Source organism: Schistocerca nitens, chromosome 9 (genome assembly GCF_023898315.1).
Source record: "Schistocerca nitens isolate TAMUIC-IGC-003100 chromosome 9, iqSchNite1.1, whole genome shotgun sequence".
Classification (NCBI taxonomy): Eukaryota; Metazoa; Arthropoda; class Insecta; order Orthoptera; family Acrididae; genus Schistocerca; species Schistocerca nitens.
This window is the reverse complement of record NC_064622.1, coordinates 355,707,814-355,728,702: the sequence shown is the minus strand read 5'-3', so window position 1 is coordinate 355,728,702 and position 20,889 is coordinate 355,707,814. Positions and strand designations below refer to the sequence as shown.

The following is a 20,889-nucleotide window of genomic DNA, read 5'->3' as shown; positions in this document are numbered from 1 at the left end:
GCAAAGAGCAGATTTAGGTGTAGCAGGTCAGATTAAAATCCTTGAATGACAAATTCAAGGATGTCAGAGCCTAAAATCCACCATGTTGGAGGTTGTGGTTTTGAACTTTGTATTTCTTGCAATCTAGATAAATTTGAAATTTATGTCATGCCCTCAAGAGTGCTATGAAGTTATCAAAACACAAATATTCATCACCAGATTTCATATACACTACTTTCATTGTTTTTCTGTTCTTCCCCTTCCAAGAATTCTTTCTTTGCAGCAATGTGACATGAGACTCATTTTTAGTTCCCACCAACTAAAACTGTACTTGGTGCTCACAGCATTGCCATCTCAAAATTTTGTTCAAAAAGTCTTTAGAATTTGATTCCCTTTGTAATCATTGGAAACAAGAAAACAATCTATTTTTTGGCAAAATTAGCATCTATTTTCTTTGTAAATGTTTATACGCACAAATTTAAAAGGGTGTCACTATATGAGTGAAGACATACAAATTATTAGTTCTTTGAATCTGACTCAGAAGTGCTGACTGGGAACTTTTTGACTAGAAAGTTTGTTTCTGCAAAACCTTTTTCTTCCAAAATGGTCCGTTTTGTTTTGCTGCATTTAAGCTGTCAAAAATGATTTTTCTGTTGAAAAGCAACAGCAGTTTCCCCACCATTTAAATGAATACATCTCCAATATAAGATGTTTCTTGACATTATTTGTATTTCTTAAATGTGAAACTTAAATATACACACTTCTAATTTCAACTTCTAGTGGGCATTCATAGCCCTACGACCAGTGCTTGACAACACACCTACAGACAGAAATGACAAGGCACTTCACATAGAAGTAGGACCAAATGTATGGCAACTGTATTTTAATGTCAGGGGAAGAAATTCTGTACTGTTGAAATTTTTTTACAGATTTTATTTTCCAATCGCTATAGCATAGAGGGCGGATACTATAGGCTATAGTAGCAGAAGACCACAAGTAAATGATTAGAATTCTGACCGCCACATGGGAAGGAGCAGTGCACGGAAACAAAAACTGCCCACATTTCGCTTGGCAGCAGCCTACAGCAGAACTGATTGCCGAACTCTTCCGGTGTTGCAACGGTTGTAATCTAAACCAGTGATGGACCACTTATTTGTAAAGAAAAAAAATGAGCAATGCAATACAACGAATTTGGGGACGGTTACCGCACGACTGCTTTTGACAATAGGTTAGACTTAATGACATAGCTTAGGACCAACCCAACCTCTAGCAGCCTTTGATGCAATTGCAGTTCGAAGCACTTGCCACCTAATTTGCAATGTTAAGTTATGTTTCGTGTTATGCTGCAAAAACTAAGGTCATATGTGCCCATGTCAAAACTGTAGAACACAGAAACAGAGGAGTTAAAAACGACTATATATCAACCCCTATTGACAGGGAGGGAGGGAGGGAGGGAGGGAGGGAGGGAGAGAGAGAGAGAGAGAGAGAGAGAGAGAGAGAGAGAGAGAGAGAGAGAGAGAGAGGGGGGGGGGGGGGAGAGAGTGCGCTAAAAAAAAAAGAACGCCGAGGAAGGTCTAAAACATGCCACAGAGAAATTGAGGTAATAAAATTAGATGGCCTTCACCACATTGCTATGACCTAAAAAGTAAAATGCGGTCGACAGCCCATGTATTGTCCGATAGCTGATAAATGAAGACTGAAAACATGAACGGGAGCATAAGCGATTAAAAAGGGCATTCCGTCAGGAAATGGCGGACAGTCAAAAGTTGGGCACAAAGTGGTGGGGTAGCACCACTTAACAAATGGCAAGGGCTACAGACAAGTGCCCAATACACAACCTAGTTAAAATGGTCTCATGGCGAGAGAGCCAAGAGGTCATCCAAAATGCTGGGATAGGCTTAATAACCTGGAGCTTGAATGACACTCCACTGCAGACTGTAATTATCATTCTGGAAACATCTCCAAGGCTGTGGCTAAGCCAGGTCTCCACAATATCCTTTCTTCCGGGAGTGCTAGGTCTGCAAGTTTCACACAAGAGCTTCTGTGAAGTTTGGAACATAGGAGACTAGGTACTGGCAGAATTTAAGCCGTATGGATGGGTCGTGAGTCGTGCTTGCGTTGCTCTGTCTGCATAGCACTTGCCAGGGAAAGGCAAAGTTTTAATTTGCCAGGAAGTTCCAACCTGGAGCTTGTTCCCATGAAGGGAGGACCAGTGGTGATGCCAAACTGACACCACCTGCTGACGGATGACAACACAAAGATCATTGGAGAGCCACCATACCAGCAGAGCAAGAATCATATGTTCCATCACCTTGCGAACACAGATGGTGAGAGAGAGTGGTTGGTTTGTGGGATTAAAGGGACCAGACTGCTACGGTCATCGGGCCCTTTTTCGAAATACTGAAAACACCCACAGAGAATAAAAACGATTAACAGAATAGATCACAGACGACACAGAACAAGAGAAACTTAGACAAAGACCAGACAAAACAAACTAAAATCACACAGTGTGACGGTGGTTGGCCGACCATAGAAATAAAAAAGGAAAAGCCAACCACTTAGAACCACATTAAAAAATCAGTTTAAAATTGTAGGCCAAAGGCCAGAATCAACAGAAAACAATAAAATAAAACAGAAACACTTAGATTAAATGATAAAAACCCCCTGCCCGAATAAAACGTAAAACTAAGTCAGCCATAGCAGAGTCATCTGTTAAAAGGGCAGGGAGCGTGTCAGGCAGTGCGAACGACTGCCTGAGCACAGCTAAAAGTGGACAGTCCAATAAAATGTGGACCACTGTCAAAACGGAGCCGCAGTGACATAAAGGTGGGTCCTCACGTCGCAATAGGTGGCCGTGCGTCATCCATGTGTGCCCAATGTGCAGCCGGCAGAGGACAACAGACTCTTTGCGACAGACCCGCAAGGAGGAGCTCCACACACTGGTAGCCTCCTTGATGGCCCGAAGTTTGTTTCGTGAAGGCAGGGCGCGCCATTCAGTGTCCCAAAGGTCCAGAATTTTGCTGCGTAGGAATGCTCGCAAATCTGTCTCCAGGAGGCCATTGTCCAGAGATGGTGTACTGGTCACCTCTTTCGCCAGGCGGTCAACATTCTCATTGCCGGGTATCCCAACATGGCCTGGGGTCCACACGAAGACCACAGAGCGGCCGCAACGCGCAAGAGTATGCAGGGACTCATGGATAGCCATCACCAGACGATAACGAGGAAAACACTGGTTGAGAGCTCGTAAACCACTCAGGGAATCGCTACAGGTAACAAAGGACTCACCTGAGCAGGAGCGGATATACTCTAGGGCTCTAAAGATGGCGACCAGCTCAGCAGTGTAAACGCTGCAGCCAGCCAGCAAGGAACGTTGTTCGGAATGTTCCCCAACAGTTAGCGCATAACCGACACGACCAGCAACCATCGAACCGTCAGTGTAAACAATGCCAGAGCCCTGATACGTTGAGAGGATTGAAAGAAGCAGTGGCGGAAGGCCTCTGGAGGGACTGAGTCCTTCGGGCCCTGTGCCAAGTCGAGCCGAAGGCAAGGGCGAGGAACACGCCATGGGGGTGTACGCAAAGTGGTCCGAAAAGGAGGTGGAACAGTGAAAACCCTAAGCCCGGAGAGAAGCTCTTTGACGCGGACCGCGATCGTACAACCTGACCGCGGCCGACGTTCTGGCAGATGGACGACCAATTGCGGGAACAGGAGACTTGCGGATGCCCGGGCGTGCTAAAAACATGGGCAGCATAAGCGGCCAGCAAACGTTGGCACCGTAACCGCAGTGGAGGGACACCTGCCTCCACTAGTATGCTGTCCACAGGGCTGGTACGGAAAGCACCAGTGGCAAGGCGTATCCCGCTGTGGAGGATTGGGTCCAGCACCCGTAACGCAGATGGGGATGCTGAGCCATAAGCCAGGCTCCCATAATCCAGACGGGATTGGATTAACGCCTGGTAGAGCCGTAACAGGGTAGATCGGTCGGCGCCCCAGCGGGTGCGGCTCAAGCATCTCAGAGCATTTAGATGCCGCCAACACACCTGTTTAAGCTGCCGAATATGAGGCAGCCAAGTCAGCCGGGCTTCGAAAACTACACCCAAAAACCTGTGGGTCTCCACCACAGCAAGGAGTTCGTCGGCAAGATAAAGCCGCAGCTCAGGATGGACTGTTCGGCGCCGGCAGAAATGCATAACGCGGGTCTTGGCAGCCGAAAACTGAAAACCATGCGCTACAGCCCAAGACTGCGCCTTGCGAAACGGGCAGACACTGAGGACAGATCCCTGTGGTACCCCGTTCTCCTGGACTCGGGAGGAACTATGAGAGGCCACGACTTGCACGCGGAAGGTATGATACGACAGAAAATTGCGGATAAAGATCGGCAGAGGGCCCCGAAGACGCCATCCATGAAGGGTAGAAAGTATGTTATGACGCCATGTCGTATCTTACGCCTTCCGCATGTCGAAAAAGACAGCGACCAGGTGCTGACGGTGGGCAAAGGCAGTACGGACGGCCGACTCCCGACTCACCAGATTGTCAGTGGCGGAGCGTCCTTTACGGAACCCACCCTGAAACGGAGCCAGAAGGCCCCGAGACTCCAGTACCCAATTCAAGCGCCGGCTCACCATCCGTTCGAGAAGCTTGCAAAGAACGTTGGTGAGGCTAATGGGGCGGTAGCTGTCCACCTCCAAAGGGCTGTTGCCCGGTTTCAAAACTGGAATGACAATGCTTTCCCGCCATTGTGACGGAAACTCACCCTCGACCCAGAGACGGTTGTAAAGGTCGAGGAGGCGTCGCTTGCAGTCCACTGAAAGGTGTTTCAGCATCTGACAGTGAATACGATCTGGCCCAAGAGCGGAATCAGGGCAAGCGGCAAGGGCACTGTGAAATTCCCTCTCACTGAATGGAGCATTGTAGGATTCAGAATGGTGGGTGCGAAAAAGAAGGCTCCGACGTTCCATCCGCTCTTTAATGGAGCGGAAGGCCAGTGGGTAAGAGCAAAATGCTCTGCCAAGCTGCTGGCAATTTCATCAGAGTCTGTACAAACTGCTCCATTCAGTGAGAGTGCAGGGACGCTGACAGGGGTCCGATAGCCATTGAGGAGTCGGATCTTGGCCCAGACCTGTGATGGAGACACATGGAGGCCAATGGTGGACACATACCGCTCCCAGCACTCCTCCTTGCCTTGGCGGATAAGGAGGCGGGCCTGCACACGCAGCCGTTTGAAGGCGACAAGGTGGTCTATGGAGGGATGTCGCTTGTGACGCTGGAGCGCCCGCCGGCGATCTTTAATCGCTTCAGCGATCTCAAGCGACCACCAAGGCACAGTCATCTGCCGAGGGGACCCAGAAGAACAGGGAATGGCAGATTCGGCGGCAGTAACGATGCCGGTGGTGACCGATTGAACCACCGCATCAATGTCATCACTAGAGAGAGGCTCAATAGCGGCAGTGGAGGAAAACAAGTCCCAGTCAGCCTTATTCAAAGCCCACCTGCAACGGCGCAGAGAAGACTGACGCTGTGGCAGTGACAAAGATCGGAAAGTGGTCACTACCACACTGGTTGAGAGCTCGTAAACCGCTCAGGGAATCGCTACAGGTAACAAAGGACTCACCTGAGCAGGAACGGATATACTCTACGGCTCTAAAGATGGCAACCAGCTCAGCAGTGTAAACGCTGCAGCCAGCCGGCAAGGAACGTTGTTCGGAATGTTCCCCTAGAGTTAGCGCATAACCGACACGACCAGCAACCATCGAACCGTCAGTGTAAACAATGCCAGAGCCCTGATACGTTGCGAGGATGTGGGGTCATAGGGCTTCACGGTCGTCGCCATTGAGCATTTATTGGCACAGCAATAGAAAGCACTAGCACAGGTGCTCAATCGGAGGCAGCAGGTGACCCAGGTACACAGAGCAGTATTGTTTACGTGATCGGGTGTCAATTATCAAAGTTCAGGCACTCACACATAATCAACTTCCCTCTCCAAATATCAAGGAGATGTTCAGATTTGCTTGGACATATGCAGGATTTGACAGTCTACCCAAGAAAAAATTATAAAACGTTAAAACATATGTTTTGACAGAGCACAGGGAAAACTGTGCGACTGTCAAACTGTTGCATTCATTTGTTGCAGTTTATGTGACAAACTTATGTTTTCATCACTTTTTTGGGAGTGATTATCACAGCCACAAGACAACCTAAATCGGGCAAGGTAGAAGAATCTTTTTACCCATTCGCCAAGTGTACAAGTTAGGCGAGTCGACAACATATTCCTGTCATGTGACGCACATGCCGTCACCAGTGTCATATAGAATATATCAGATGTGTTTTCCTGTGGAGGAATCGGTTGACCTATGACCTTGCGATCCAATGTTTTCGGTTCCCATTTAAGAGGCATGTCCTTTCATGTACTAATCGCACGGTTTTGCGGTGCGGTCGCAAAACACAGACACTAAACTTATTACAGTGAACAGAGACGTCAATGAACGGACAGATCATAACTTTACGAAAATAAAATTTTTACTCGAGGGAAAACTTGAACCTAGGACCTCTCATTCCGCAGCTGCTGATGCTAACCACGGCACTCCTGAGCTCATGTTGTCCTGATGTTGCCTATCTTGTGCATGGACTACTCAGTTTGCATTATTTTTTTCATAGTTCCACACAACTTCTTCCTGTTTTCTCGATTGGTCTGTGTCCAGTTTTTCAAGGCCTATCCACTGTGCCAACTTCTAACTAAATCTGAGGAGGGTGCGATGGGGAGGTTCCCTTGTCAGAATATGGGCAAGATGGGCAGAGCATTAGGATAGGTCCAAATAAGAATAGGTATAAGAGGAGTCTTAAAGGAAAGTGTATGCTCCAGTGTTAAGGCAGAAGAGGTTGTTAAAATGGTCAGCCAAGAGTGCACCTCTGAAAGGTCCTGGGAGAACCTCAACGGGGATGAAGTGCATTGAAGTCATTTAGTAGCAAAAATGGGGGAGGTAACTGCCCAATAAACTGGGGGAAGCCTGCCCTGGTGACATCAAATGTCAGACATAAATGGTACAGAGGGAAGAAATCAGGTGGGGGAGGATAAGGTGAACTGCAACAGCTTGAAGATGGGTAGTCAGGGAGATGGGTTGACTATGAATGGCATAACATATGAGCAGCATCACACCCCTATGAGATGGAATGCTGACCTAGGGGAAGGTCAAAACGAACTGGTAAGAAATGGGAAAGCTCAAAGCAGTCGTGAGGGTGCAATTTTGTTTCCAGAAGGCAAGAGTACAAGGGGACGCTGTGATGCTAAAAGCAGCCATAAACCCTATGTGGGACCGAAGGCCACGAACATTCCATTGGAGGAGAGTGTTTGATGAGATGTGCCAGGTGAGAGTCACTTCTACAGGACGCAGAAGCAGGAGAATCCTACTCCATGAGGTCCACAGGAGCATCAGCTTGCTTGTGCAGTTGGTCTGTGGAGTCCAACACTCAAAACCTGTTGGCAGTGCACACTAGCAACATGGAGGCCGGCTAGGCTAAGGCATCATGTGGTGACACCATTGAAGAGAGTGTTCAAGTTGGCGAAGGAGAAGACCATTTGCATTTGGTGGACTACTTTGAGCCTTTCTGGTTAGAGGAAGACTGACGTTTGGCTGGAGGGACGGAGTAAGTCTTCATGGGAGTACTACTACTGTCCTTTCCGGCCTATCAGTTGAGTAGTTGGTGGCTTCACCCCTTGAGGCGAGAGTCTGACGGTTTGATTGTGATGCAACTGTGACACTGGGCAATTTCACAACCTGCTGAATTGGAGGTTGCATGTCTGCGTGGCCATGTCCGTTATGGAGCGAGGGTACCAAGAACAGAACTATAGGTGCCAGGCAGGAGACCATAGGGTTTACGACTAGCCAATAACATGCGAGCGACTGGGTTCTCTTGGACAGCCCACTCATCAAGATACATGGGGCAATCCAAAGAGGAAGCTGCATGGTAGCCATTGCAGTTGACATAGCAGGGAGGAGGTGGTGGACAATCGTCCTTGTGCACATCCCTAACACAGGTTACACATCTGGCCGGGTGTCAACAAGACAACGTGTGGTTGGAACAATGACACTGGTAGAAGTGCATTGGGTTCGGAATGTACGGCCTGACTGATAATTTCACAGCCTGCTTTGATCTTTGACGACAGCACCACTGAATCAAAGGTGAGGAACAGAGTGCAGGTGGGCACTAAGAAGGAATCTACCTTTTTCATTAGAAGATGGACAGCAAGGACACCCTGATCAGAGATAAGGTTGGATTTCGGCCTCAGACTTTCGAGCAGCCTGTTGTAAATTACATCACTAGAAGAATTCAAATTTTTATGGGCCTCGACGTGAACAGGGTTTTTTTTTGTGGGGTTTAAGGGCGCTCAACTACTGAGGTCATTAGCGTTCAGTCACTGTTAGAGCACAGGGAATCTAGTAAAACTCAAGGGGAGGGGGGACACCAGAAAGACCTAACAAAGATGTAGATAAAATAAGTAAAAAGGTTAGATGTCTTTGGACAAGCCAGTCAAAGTTATAAAATGCAGAACACGAGCAGCTGCTCGAGCGTCATCAGCTAAAATATCCGGTAAAGTAGATGGCAGGGACAGGACAACACGAGATTGACTAAAGCGGGGACACGACAATAAAACATGGCGCACTGTTAATGCCTGACCACAAGGGCACTGCGGGGCTGGGTCACCGGAGAGCAGGTAGCGGTGGCTAAACTGGCAATGCCCAATCCGCAACCTGGTCAGAAGGACCTCCTCTCGCCGAGATGGTCGGGAGGAGGTTGTCCAAGCAGTTGGGAGCGGTTTTACTGCCCGGAGCTTGTTTCCTTGGAGTGATGACCAAGCATCCCACCACAACGACACAAACCTCTTACAAACATCCCCACGAACGTCAGATGACGGGACACAATGGGAGGCTGGCCGAGGCAGGAGGACTGCAGCCTTGGCTGCAGCATCTACAGCCTCATTCCCAGGCACTCCTACATGTCCGGGAACCCACAGAAAACTGACAGGAGAACCATTATCAGCGAAAGAATGGAGGGACTGCTGTATCCTTTGAGCCAAGGGATGGACCGGATAGGGAGCTCCAAGGCTCTGAAGAGCACTGAGTGAGTCAGAGCAGAGTACATACGATGAATGGCGGTGGCGGCGGGCATACTGAACGGTCTGATGGAGAGCAAAAAGCTCGGCCGTAAAGCTGGAACATTGGTCAAGGAGCCGGTATTTAAAGTTGGCGGCCACGACGACAAAGGCACAGCCGACACCATCAACAGTTTTGGAGCCATCGGTATAAATAAAGGTGTGACCGGCAAGTCGAGCACGAAGTTCGACAAACCGTGAGCAATACACTGCAGCCTGAGTACCCTCCTTCAGGAGTGAGCTGAGGTCTAGATAAATATGAACCGGAGCCTGGAGCCAAGGTGGTGTCAGGCTCTCACCCTCTCTGAAGGTGGTAGGGAGGGCAAAATCCAATTGTCGAAGCAGGCGACGGAAGCGGGCTCCGGGGGGCAGCAGGGCAGACACATACAACCCGTACTGACGGTCGAGAGAATAGGCGAAGAAGGACTCATAAGAGGGGTGGTCGGGCATAGACAACAGCCGGCAGGCATACCGACACAGCAGTACGTCGCGCTGGTAGGTCAATGGTAATTCGGCAGCTTCAGCATAAAGACTCTCGACAGGACTAGTGTAGAAGGCTCCGGTCGCAAGACTTAACCCCCGATGGTGGATAGAGTTGAGACGGCGTAAGAGGGATGGCCGAGCAGACGAGTAGACGAAGCTCCCATAATCCAGCTTCGATCGGACTATGGACCGATACAAGCGAAGTAGAAAAGTGCGATCCGCTCCCCAAGATGATCCACTAAGAACTCTGAGGACATTAAGGGGACGTGTACAACGGGCCGCCAAATAAGAGACATGCGGAGACCAACACAGTTTCCTGTCCAACGTGAGCCCTAGAAACTTAGTTGTTTCCACGAATGGGAGAACAACGGGACCGAGATGTAAGGATGGCGGAAGGAACGCTTTATATTGCCAAAAGTTGATGCAAACCGTCTTCTCTTCAGAGAACCGGAAGCCATTTGCCACGCTCCATGAGTATAGGCTGTCTAGACAACGCTGAAGGCAGCGCTCCAGGAGGCATGTTCTCTGGACACTGCAGTAGATCGCGAAGTCATCGACAAAGAGAGAGCCTGAGACATTAGGTGGAATGCAATCCACAATTGGATTGATCGCTATGGCAAAAAGGGCTACGCTCAAGACGGAGCCCTGAGGCACTCCGTTCTCCTGGACGAAGACGTCTGACAATACGGAACCCACACGTACCCTAAACTTTCGATCCGTTAAAAAGGAATCAATAAAAAGGGGTAGGCGACCGCGTAGGCCCCACCTGTGCATAGTGCGGAGGATACCTCCTCTCCAACAGGTATCATAAGCCTTCTCCAAATTGAAGAATACGGCTACCGTTTGGCGTCTTCGCAAAAAGTTGTTCATGATGAATGTCGACAAGGTCACAAGGTGGTCAACAGCGGAGCGGCGGCAACGAAAGCCGCATTGGACATTGGTAAGTAGCCGTCAAGATTCAAGAATACAAACTAACCGAGCATGAACCATGCGCTCCATCACCTTACAGACACAGCTTGTAAGAGAAATGGGGCGGTAACTAGAAGGAAGGTGTCTATCCTTCCCGGGTTTGGGTATAGGAACAACGACGGCGTCACGCAAACGCATGGGGACCTGACCTTCGGTCCAGACGTGATTGTAGGTACGAAGAAGGAAGCTTTTGCCCCCCGGAGAAAGGTGTGCCAGCATCTGAACGTGAATGGCATCTGGCCCCGGAGCAGAGGACCGGGACAGTGCAAGCGCACGTTCGAGTTCCCGCATAGTAAAGGGGGCATTATAAGTTTCCAGATTCAGCGAGTGGAAGGAAGGTCGCCGAGCCCCTTCTGCCTCTTTCCTGGGAAGGAAGGCAGGGTGGTAATGGGCGGAGCTTGAAACCTCCGCGAAAAACCGGCCGAAGGCGTTGGAGACAGCCACAGAATCAACGAGGACCTCATTACCTGAGGTCAGGCCAGGTACCGAGGAGTGGGCGTTAATGCCCGACAGCCGGCGCAGGCCACCCCATACGACAGAAGAGGGAGTAAAACTGTTAAAGGAGCTTGTGAAAGAGGCCCAACAAGCTTTTTTGCTGTCTTTGATGACTACGGCATTGCGCTCGGAGTTGTTTGTATCCAATACAATTCGCCAACGTAGGATGGCGGCGAAAGGTGCGTAAAGCACATCGTCGAGCACGGATAGAGTCTCTACAAGCCTCGTTCCACCAGGGGACGGAAACGCGACGTGAAGAAGAGGTAGTATGAGGAATGGAACATTCGGCAGCATTGATGATAACAGCCGTGAGGTATTCGACCTGACTGTCACAACTGAGAAAATCGTGGTCCGGAAAGGTCGCCAGGGAGGAGTAAAGTCCCCAGTCAGCTTTCGGTATGTTCCAGCTCGAAGGACGTGGGGATGGGGTGTGGTGCAGGAGACTAACGACACAGGGGAAGTGGTCGCTCGAATAGGTGTCAGAAAGGACATACCACTCGAACCGACGGGCAAGAGTGGTAGAACAGATCGAGAGGTCCAAGTGGGAGTAGGTATGAGTAGAGTCCGAGAGGGAAGTCGGGGCGCCAGTATTGAGGCAGACAAGATTGAGATGGTTGACAACATCCACCAAGAGGGAGCCTCTCTGACAGGATGCAGGAGAGCCCCAAAGGGGATGATGGGCATTGAAGTCACCAAACAATAAAAACGGCGGGGGAAGCTGAACAATCAGGTGCATCATGTCAGCCCGACTAACAGCGGATGACGATGGAGTGTAGATGATACAAACTGAAAAAGTAAAAGCAGAAAGAGTAATACGGACAGCTATTGCTTGGAGTGGGGTGGTCAGTGGGATGGGATGGTAATAGACATCGTCCCGAACGAGCAACATGACCCCACCATGAGCTGGGATACCGTCCACAGGGGTGAGGTCATACCGCTCCGAGGTATAGTGGGTAAAGGCAATACGGTCAGTCGGGCGCAACTTGGTTTCCTGGAGACCAAGGACGAGCGGACAGTGCAGGCGGAGGAGCAGTTGTAATTCCTCCCGATTAGATCGAATACCTCTTATGGTCCAATGTAACAAGGCCATCGCTAGTCAAAAAAGAGGGGGAACGAGACGGGGGAAAAGCTGGTCACCTCGATGCCCGCGGAGGGCCAGGTTTCGAGGGAACAACGCTACAACCGGCGGGAGGCGGATCCTGTTCCATCGAGTCGTCGCCAGCTGCGGCCGCTGTCCCTGGTGGTGTAGGAGGGGCAGCACCATTTGCCGACGAGAGGCCAGCTGAGCGCCTGGCAGCAGAGCGTCCCGGCGAAACTGAGGACGGCCGGGAGCAGCGACTCACGGATGGAGCGTCAGACGAAACGCGCCGGGGTGGAGAGGGGGATAGAGACTACTTCTTGGGGGCCTTCTTGGAAGTCCGAGGAGGCACAGGGGTGGTGGGCTGGACCCGAATAAGGTCCTCACGCACGGGGTCCGTTTTGGAACGCCAGACCTCGAAAGCTGTGGTCCGGAACGTTTCCCCAATGGACACCTGAGAAGAGGATCGCTTCTCAGGCGGCGGCGGCGAGGGGGAGGGGGGGGGGGTGGCCCCTGGGGCAGAGGGGGCGGGGGCCACGGGGGAGGAGGATTTGGAAGGGAGGGATTTGGGAGGTGGAGGCAGAGACCCCGGATGGGGGAGGAGGCGGAGGGGGGACAGGATAGGGGTGAGGATACCGCGGAAGGAGGGGACACAACTGAGGCAAACGAAGTGGTCAACGGCACGGGATGGAGGTGGTCATACTTCTTCCTGGCCTCAGAATAAGAGAGACGATCCGAAGTTTTGAGTTCTTGTATCTTCTTCTCCTTCTGATATGCGGGGCAGTCTGAGGATCTAGGCGAGTGGACGCCAGGACAATTAATGCACCGAGGTGGTGGGGTGCATGTATGTTCCTCACGAAGAGGACGTCCACAATTGCCACAAAGGGGCTCAGCCTCACACCGTGATGACATGTGCCCAAAGCGCAAACACCGAACACAGCGCATAGGAGGCGGGACGTAAGGTCGCACGTCGCACCGGTAGCACATCACCTTTACCTTCTCTGGGAGAACGTCCCCCTCGAAGGCGAGGATAAAGGCCCCAGTGTCGATGCGACGGTCTTTGGAGCCGCGCTGGACTCGCCGGACGAAATGCACGCCTCGGTGCTCCAGGTTGGCCCTGAGCTCCTCATCAGATTGCAGCAGGAGGTCCCGATGAAAAATAACCCCCTGGGTCCTATTTAGTGCCAGATGCGGGACAATGGACACTGGGCTATCCCCTAGGCGGTCGCACGCCTGGAGCGCCGCCGACTGTGTGGCGGAGGTGGTCTTTATAAGAACGGACCCCGAACGCATCTTACTGAGAGCCTCCATTTCCCCGAAGATGTCCTCAATGTGCTGAACAAAACATGTGCTTGGAGGTGGCGAACGTCCCCCCATCGGTTCGAGAACAGACCAAATAGCGGGGGAAGTACTTCGCCCCAAGCCGACGGGCCTGTCCCTCCTCCCAGGGAGTGGCCAAGGGGGAAAGGGCAGGAGAACCAGAACTAGAGACAGTACCTTTCCGTTTGAAAGACTCTGCCGCAGAGCGACCTGATACGTGTTGACGTTTCATCTGCGAAACGTCCGCCCCGATACCACACACTCCAACCAGGGGCTCTCCCCACGGGCACCACCCAGCCTCAGCAAGGGCCACCTGGCAGGATGACCGTTGCCGTGAGTCCTGATGCCCCAAGGAGACGGGCATCTACTCCTTGGCCGACGTGGGGAGGGTGCAGCTCAAGTATTGGCAGTACGATCCCTGTGTTGTCAGGGGGCTACAACCTAGAGGGTACATGACGACCCCACCACAACGGGCTGGCTACCGTGCTGGATTTCTGGTGCCATGGAAAGTCCATCATGATCGTAGGTGCAGATGGGGACGCACTATGGGCGTAACTTGTACAACCCATCAGGCGTTTAGGCCCAATTTGAGGAATAGTGGGTATGGTGACAACACCGTTACAATGCCAAGTGCCAAGGTCTTAGTGCACTGAGGACCAGTGGTACACCACGTAAGGTGTCCTTCCCCAAAAGGCTCTTACTTCTGTAGAATTTTGAAAAATGGAGGTCAAACCCCAAGGGGGACCATCACATGGAAGGCCGAAACGGTTGGAACTCCTTTTAATCGCCTCTTACGACAGGCAGGAATACCTCGGGCCTATTCTTACCCCGGACCCGCAGGGGGGTGAACAGGGTAGCCGTGGAGAAGTGAGGCAGCAAGCTGCTGCTGTGCTTGAGAATCAGAAGTTGTCTCCAAAAGCAAAGTGCCTTTCCATGAAAGACAGCAGTACTTCACAGGGCCGGCAATTGCATCAACTAGGCAATATAATAAACGGATTTAATGTGGTGAAGAACTGACCATCTTCAGTACTTAAGACCACAAGGAAACTTGGTGCAGTGGCAAGGGTCTTTGAATCATTGGCCTCATGTTTACACTTCGTAATGTTTATTGGAAAGATGGTTGACTAATTGAGAGAAAATCCTCCGTGATTGCCGGTGTCTCCGATGGCGCGCTCTTTCCAACTGGGGGTCCCCTTCACAAGGGGGCGCACCTGCCTGAGGTGACTTCACACCTCAGGTCACACCTCCCGACCACCTGACAAAAGGGACCAATTGGCAACTTGGGAAGATTACAGCTCATGCAAGCACCCCTCTCTGTGCTGGCCTGTACCAGGGGGTACATGAGAACCCTTTGGACCCCGTGGTGGGAATTACACGTTACCAGTCACCTGTTATGCGTCAGACATGGGCCAGCCTTCAGGAGGACACAGGGAGAAAGAAGAAAAAGAGAAACGCAGAAGCAAAGAAACGAGATAAGGGTAACAAAGAACAGAAAAGGGAGTGAAAAACAATGGTGAACCTGTTCTTACATCAGTGAGACAATGCAGAACATTCCCAATAACACCCCAGACATGTTCCCCTAGGTAGGGGAACAAGAATAACATGAAAATAGACACTCAGCATGGAAAGGAAGAAATGCTGTCAAGGCTGGGGACCCATGGTAGTCGAGCACGAGCCCGCCAAAGAGTGGTAAGCCCACTTGGGGTGGGGGTGCTATTTTGGTAACTGCCAGTGCTATTTCTTTTTTATTCTTGATTGTAGTTTCCAAAGTTGTCGAAACTCATGAAATTAAACATATGCGGTGAAACATTGACACAAGCAAATGCCCACCATCTTATCAAACTTTCTGCAGTAAAAATTTCTTGCAAACATCAGACACGATTATGCTTGACAAACACAAACAGCACCATACTCGGGCAAATGTTTGGTACACATTGAGTCATGTATGGGCACTAACAATTTTAACTGATTCAGATGTGCAGCTTTTGGACACAATCTTAGATACTGAGACCTGTAATTTAGGCAACAAAATGTATGGTTATGCTAGTCAAGGTGCCCAACTTACAGCGTATTAACAAGAAAATGCAGTTACATATGATTAAAGCACAAATGAATCCAGATTTTTGAAATACAGTAATATACTTTGAAGTCTTCATTTTTAGCCTTTGACTGTTTCTGAACTTCTTTGGTATCATCTGTCATAAAAGTGATATTTAACCTACAGGACCAACATTTTCATGACTTAATCCCTCTTAATTGTCTTCTGTGCCACAAGAAGATTAGGGTTGTACTTATCCCATTTCAGCATTTACTTTTATAATTGAAAGAGTGTCTGTATTGAATGAGGAAGTAGTGAGAACCAATGCTATTGCACTTTTAACAGTTTTATGTTGTCTTATGAACTTCTACCTGCTTTGATGTGAGCCCTGTCGAAACTAATGTGGAGCAAACTAAGTTCAGTACATAGATTCTGCAAGCATTTCCTACATAGTTGTAAAAGCCATGTGTGTAGTGTTGGTTGATCTAAGTCATACTTTATAAACCACAAAACATTTAAGTGGATGATAAGGTCACTAATTCATACATCTGTACAAGAACAGTACAATGAGATTAAGCGCAGGGCAGTTTTGAAGAAATGAATTTCAACCACTATCACCACAGCCAAAAGGATAAACACTTTGCACACTACACAGCACTTTTTAATAACTTTTCCTGTTCCTATCAGGATCCTTGCATATTAAAAATTTTGAAATTACAGGGTTTAACTTTATTATTAAATTTTTATGTCTGTTTCAGAATTGTTGTCTGTTCCAAACTTACTAGAACTCAGTTCCACCTGTAACTTTGGAAAGATTTTTGTTCAGAAATTTGACATTAACCATCAATAATTCCATACATTTAATGAAAATGTGAGAACTTTCATTTCAGTACTGCTGCTTTGTTCAACATATTTTCAATGGTCCACACTCAGTTCTATAAATACACTACTGAAATTCACCTACTACGGTAGTAAATTCAAATCTTAAGTTACTTAAATAATACTTTAAACCAAAATGTATTTTGAATTGTGTACTAGACATCAAAATACAATAGTCTTAACTCACATTCATCATAAAATCCATATATCCTATTGATACTGGCACACTCGTGATTTCCTCTTAACAGGAAAAAGTTTTCTGGATATTTAATTTTATAAGCCAGTAAAAGGCAGATTGTTTCCAAAGACTGCTTCCCTCTGTCCACATAATCCCCAAGGAAAAGGTAATTAGATTCTGGTGGGAAACCACCATATTCAAATAATCTGAGGAGATCATAATATTGACCATGGATGTCACCTGCAATGAAAAATAACTAGTAAACAACAATTACAAAATTTTCACATAAAAATCTTTTGAAAAGATCTATCAGTCTTGGTGACAACTTATTTCAAACATCAATGCAATATCAGAGTAACTATTCATCATGAGTAGACTACAGACAATACTCATGCTTCAGATACCAACACACTCACCGCAAATCTTAAGTGGTGCTTCTAACTCCAGCAAAATTGGTTGAGAAAGAAATATTTCTCGTGATTTTAAACACAGACCTCTTATTTCACTTTCTGTTAGCTGTACATTCTTGCCAGGACGAGCACCACGCACTGCAGAAAGAAATGAAAAATGCTAGTAATATTCTTTGTTGTATTACATTTAAATTGCATCTTCAAACTGGGCATGGAATAAAATTAGCAGTTTTAACATACTTTGAAGAACAATATCATGCATTTTTCTAAATACAGAGTTTATGACTTCTTGTTTAAGAAAGTATATTATTAAGAATAATATATGTTGCTTTTACAGAAACTACTGTTTCTATGAATTAAAACAGATACAAAAATTGTTCTGGAGGAATAATATCAACACAGTATTTTTTATTACTTACAATAAATAACTTGCTTTATGTTTTGACTGAAGCTAGTCACATGAATGGAGTGTTTTTACACTTTGGACTTCCTAAAAATTTGTTGATTACTTGAGACACCTTGGAAGTTTTGAGTATAATGACATGTAACTTACTAAAACTTTAATTTTAGTCAATCATTGCAATTTTTCTGTGTGTTAAGCTTTTTCTAGCATTTAGCACTGAAATTTGAAGGTTACACTCTACTTACATTTCTTCACTTAGAATGTATGTTGCAATTTTACATTTGTCTACGATGAACTGATGGTATATGCCCGAGTTATTCTATGCCAATGTATGCACTTCGTTCAACCTAAATTTTCTACACATTCACTGTGTAAGGTCATGTGCCTGCCTTGGTAACTTAGTATTTTGTGCACTGACAACCTTTAAACTATAATTACTCATTTTTGACAAGAACTCCCGCAGTTGAGCCATTAAATTTTGAATATTAAATAATGCTTATTTTTCAATAATTTCAGAGGGTTATTTTATAGGAGACAAATTCGAAGATTAGTATCCCAAAATTTTAATTGCCTTGCAGTTCTTGGACATTTTTGTTTTTAAATGCCTTTTCCTTGATTTTTTTATATTTCTACTTGGCTTTTAGCCATCATTCCTTTTATGCTTTCAACAGTAGTCATAATGGCATTTTATGATGATAAATTCAGTTTCACTGTAAGATACACCAGTTATGGAAAACTAACAGATCAGCACTCACTGCCAAACTGGCAATGACATGGCATACACAGTATGACTTAACATTTCTTCAAATGGTACTACATGAATAGACTAATGTGTCTGTTAACAAACATCGAGGTACCTATAACACTGACATTCGCCCACTGTAGAATCTTTGAACATACTTTAAACCTAAGCTTCATGAAGCCTCTAACACTTTTCTCACAAATCATGACAGTCAGACTGATGTTATCACATGGCTGCAGTAGTATTTGTTGACTACAGAAAAGCATTTGACTCGGTACCACACAAATACTTAAAAGTACAGTCACATGCAGTAGCAATTTACAACTTGACTAGACTCTTCTGGGTAGGGAGGAGGATGGTTGTTATCCATTATGGATAGTCACCGACAGGAGTAGGAGCATACTAATATATCCCAGAGACCTGTTTCATCCTGCAGACATCTAAGGATCTAGGGATCCTCACAGTAACCTCACAGATGATGTGACTTACCAAATGAAAGTGCTGGCAGGTCGACAGACGCACAAACAAACACAAACACACACACAAAATTCAAGCTTTCGCAACAAACTGTTGCCTCATCAGGAAAGAGGGAAGGAGAGGGAAAGACGAAAGGATGTGGGTTTTAAGGGAGAGGGTAAGGAGTCATTCCAATCCCGGGAGCGGAAAGACTTACCTTAGGGGGAAAAAAGGACGGGTATACACTCGCACACGCACACACAGAGACAGACATATTTAGAGACCATATTTGGTCTCTAAATGTGTCTGCTTGTGTCTGTATATGTGCGTGTGCGTGTGCGTGTGCGCGCGCGCACGCACGCACGCGAGTGTATACCCGTCCTTTTTTCCCCCTAAGGTAAGTCTTTCCGCTCCCGGGATTGGAATGACTCCTTACCCTCTCCCTTAAAACCCACATCCTTTCGTCTTTCCCTCTCCTTCCCTCTTTCCTGATGAGGCAACAGTTTGTTGCGAAAGCTTGAATTTTGTGTGTATGTTTGTGTGTCTGTCGACCTGCCAGCACTTTCATTTGGTAAGTCACATCATCTTTGTTTTTAGATATATTTTTCCTACGTGGAATGTTTAATCCAGCCCAGTTCAAAGGTAATAGCAGTGTGCATAGCTATAACACCAGAAGAAAGGATGATCTTCACTATGCAGGGTTAAATCTGACTGGCACAGAAAGGGGTAAATTATGCTGCCACAAAAGTCTTTGGTCACCTACCAAACAGCATCAAAAGCCTGACAGACAGCCAACTAACATTTAAAAATAAATTAAAAGAATTTCTACATAACAACTCCTACTCATTGGCTGAATTTTTATATATAAATTAAGGGGGCAAAAAAACTTAAACATTAGTGTCATGCAATATTTTGTGTAATGTAATATCTTGTACAGACATCTTTTATTAACCAACACGTTCCACATCATTACGAAGTGTCGTATTCACAATCTATGGAACAAGTATTAAAAAACTCCTCATTAGTGTTTTACACAGTAAAACTTCATGAAAACAATGTGTGTAATTCGGGAATCTGGCCAAACCACACAAATGTTTCAGTCCAGACAACACACTTATATGCTTATTTTCGTACAAATGGGGGAATACACCTAGCACAAAAGTGGAATGTGAAGTTTAAGACTTAATTCAATGTATAAGGTGGAAAAAACTTTTACGATACTACACATCTATGTCATCCAACAGCATTGTTAGCTGCAATAAGCAGAAGTGCTTTATTGGTGCTGCACATTTCAGCAATTTTAACTGAGAAACTCACAATGCAGTGTTGTTCTTCATGCAATACCCATGTTTATTCATATATGAACAGCAGACTTTGAAGGTTTCCTTTGCGTGAGACCATGTGTACAAGATTCATTTGCCAATTTGATGTTCTATTTTCACACATTTTACTCTTCATGTCAATTCTGCATAGTCTTTCACTGATTGTATCAATACCTGTTTATATTGTGATACATTGTGAAATTTCGAACATTTGTAAGTGTCGCAATGAACTCTTACAAGGGAACCTCCCCATCGCACCCCCCTCAGATTTAGTTTTAAGTTGGCACAGTGGATAGGCCTTGAAAAACTGAACACAGATCAATCGAGAAAACAGGAAGAAGTTGTGTGGAACTATGAAAAAAATAAGCAAAATATATATAGTCCATGTGCAAGATAGGCAACGTCTAGGACAATCTGCATTCAGGAGCGCAGTGGTCCCGTGGTTAGCGTGTGCAACTGCGGAACGAGAGGTCACTGGTTCAAATCTTCCCAAGAGTGAAAATTTTTCTTTATTTTCGCAAAGTTATGATCTGTCCGTTTGTTCATTGACGTCTCTGTTCACTGTAATAAGTTTAGTGTGTGTTTTGCGACCACACCGCAAACCCGTGCGATTAGCAGCCGAAAGGACGTGCCTGTCCAATGGAAACAGAAAACATTTGATTGCAAGGTCATAGGTCAACCGATTCCTCCACAGGAAAACACGTCTGATATATTCTATACGACACTGGTGACGACATGTGCTTCACATGACAGGAATATGTTGTCGACCCACCTAACTTGTACACTTGGTGAATGGGTAAAAAGATTCTTCTACCTTGCCCAATTTAGGTTTTCTTGTGGATGTGATAATCACTCCCAAAAAAGTGATGAAAACATAAGTGTCACATAAACTGCAACAAATGAATGCATCAGTTTCACAGTCGCACAGTTTTGTCTGTGCTGTCAAAACATATGGTTTTAACATTTTCAAATTTTTCCGTGTGTAAACC

At 46.9% G+C, this 20,889-nt stretch overlaps 1 protein-coding gene across 1 annotated transcript in view; it reads right to left on the bottom strand.

Annotated features, from left to right (window-relative positions):
* LOC126203976 (serine/threonine-protein phosphatase alpha-2 isoform) overlaps window positions 1-20,889 on the bottom strand; it is a 57,766-nt gene that overhangs the window by 13,189 nt on the left and 23,688 nt on the right. Inside the window, exons 2-3 of the mRNA XM_049938396.1 lie at window positions 16,984-17,115; window positions 16,577-16,807 (exon numbers count right to left, since the gene is read on the bottom strand). Of these exons, the coding sequence (XP_049794353.1) occupies window positions 16,577-16,807; window positions 16,984-17,115 (363 nt within the window). The remainder of the gene's footprint in view (window positions 1-16,576; window positions 16,808-16,983; window positions 17,116-20,889) is intronic.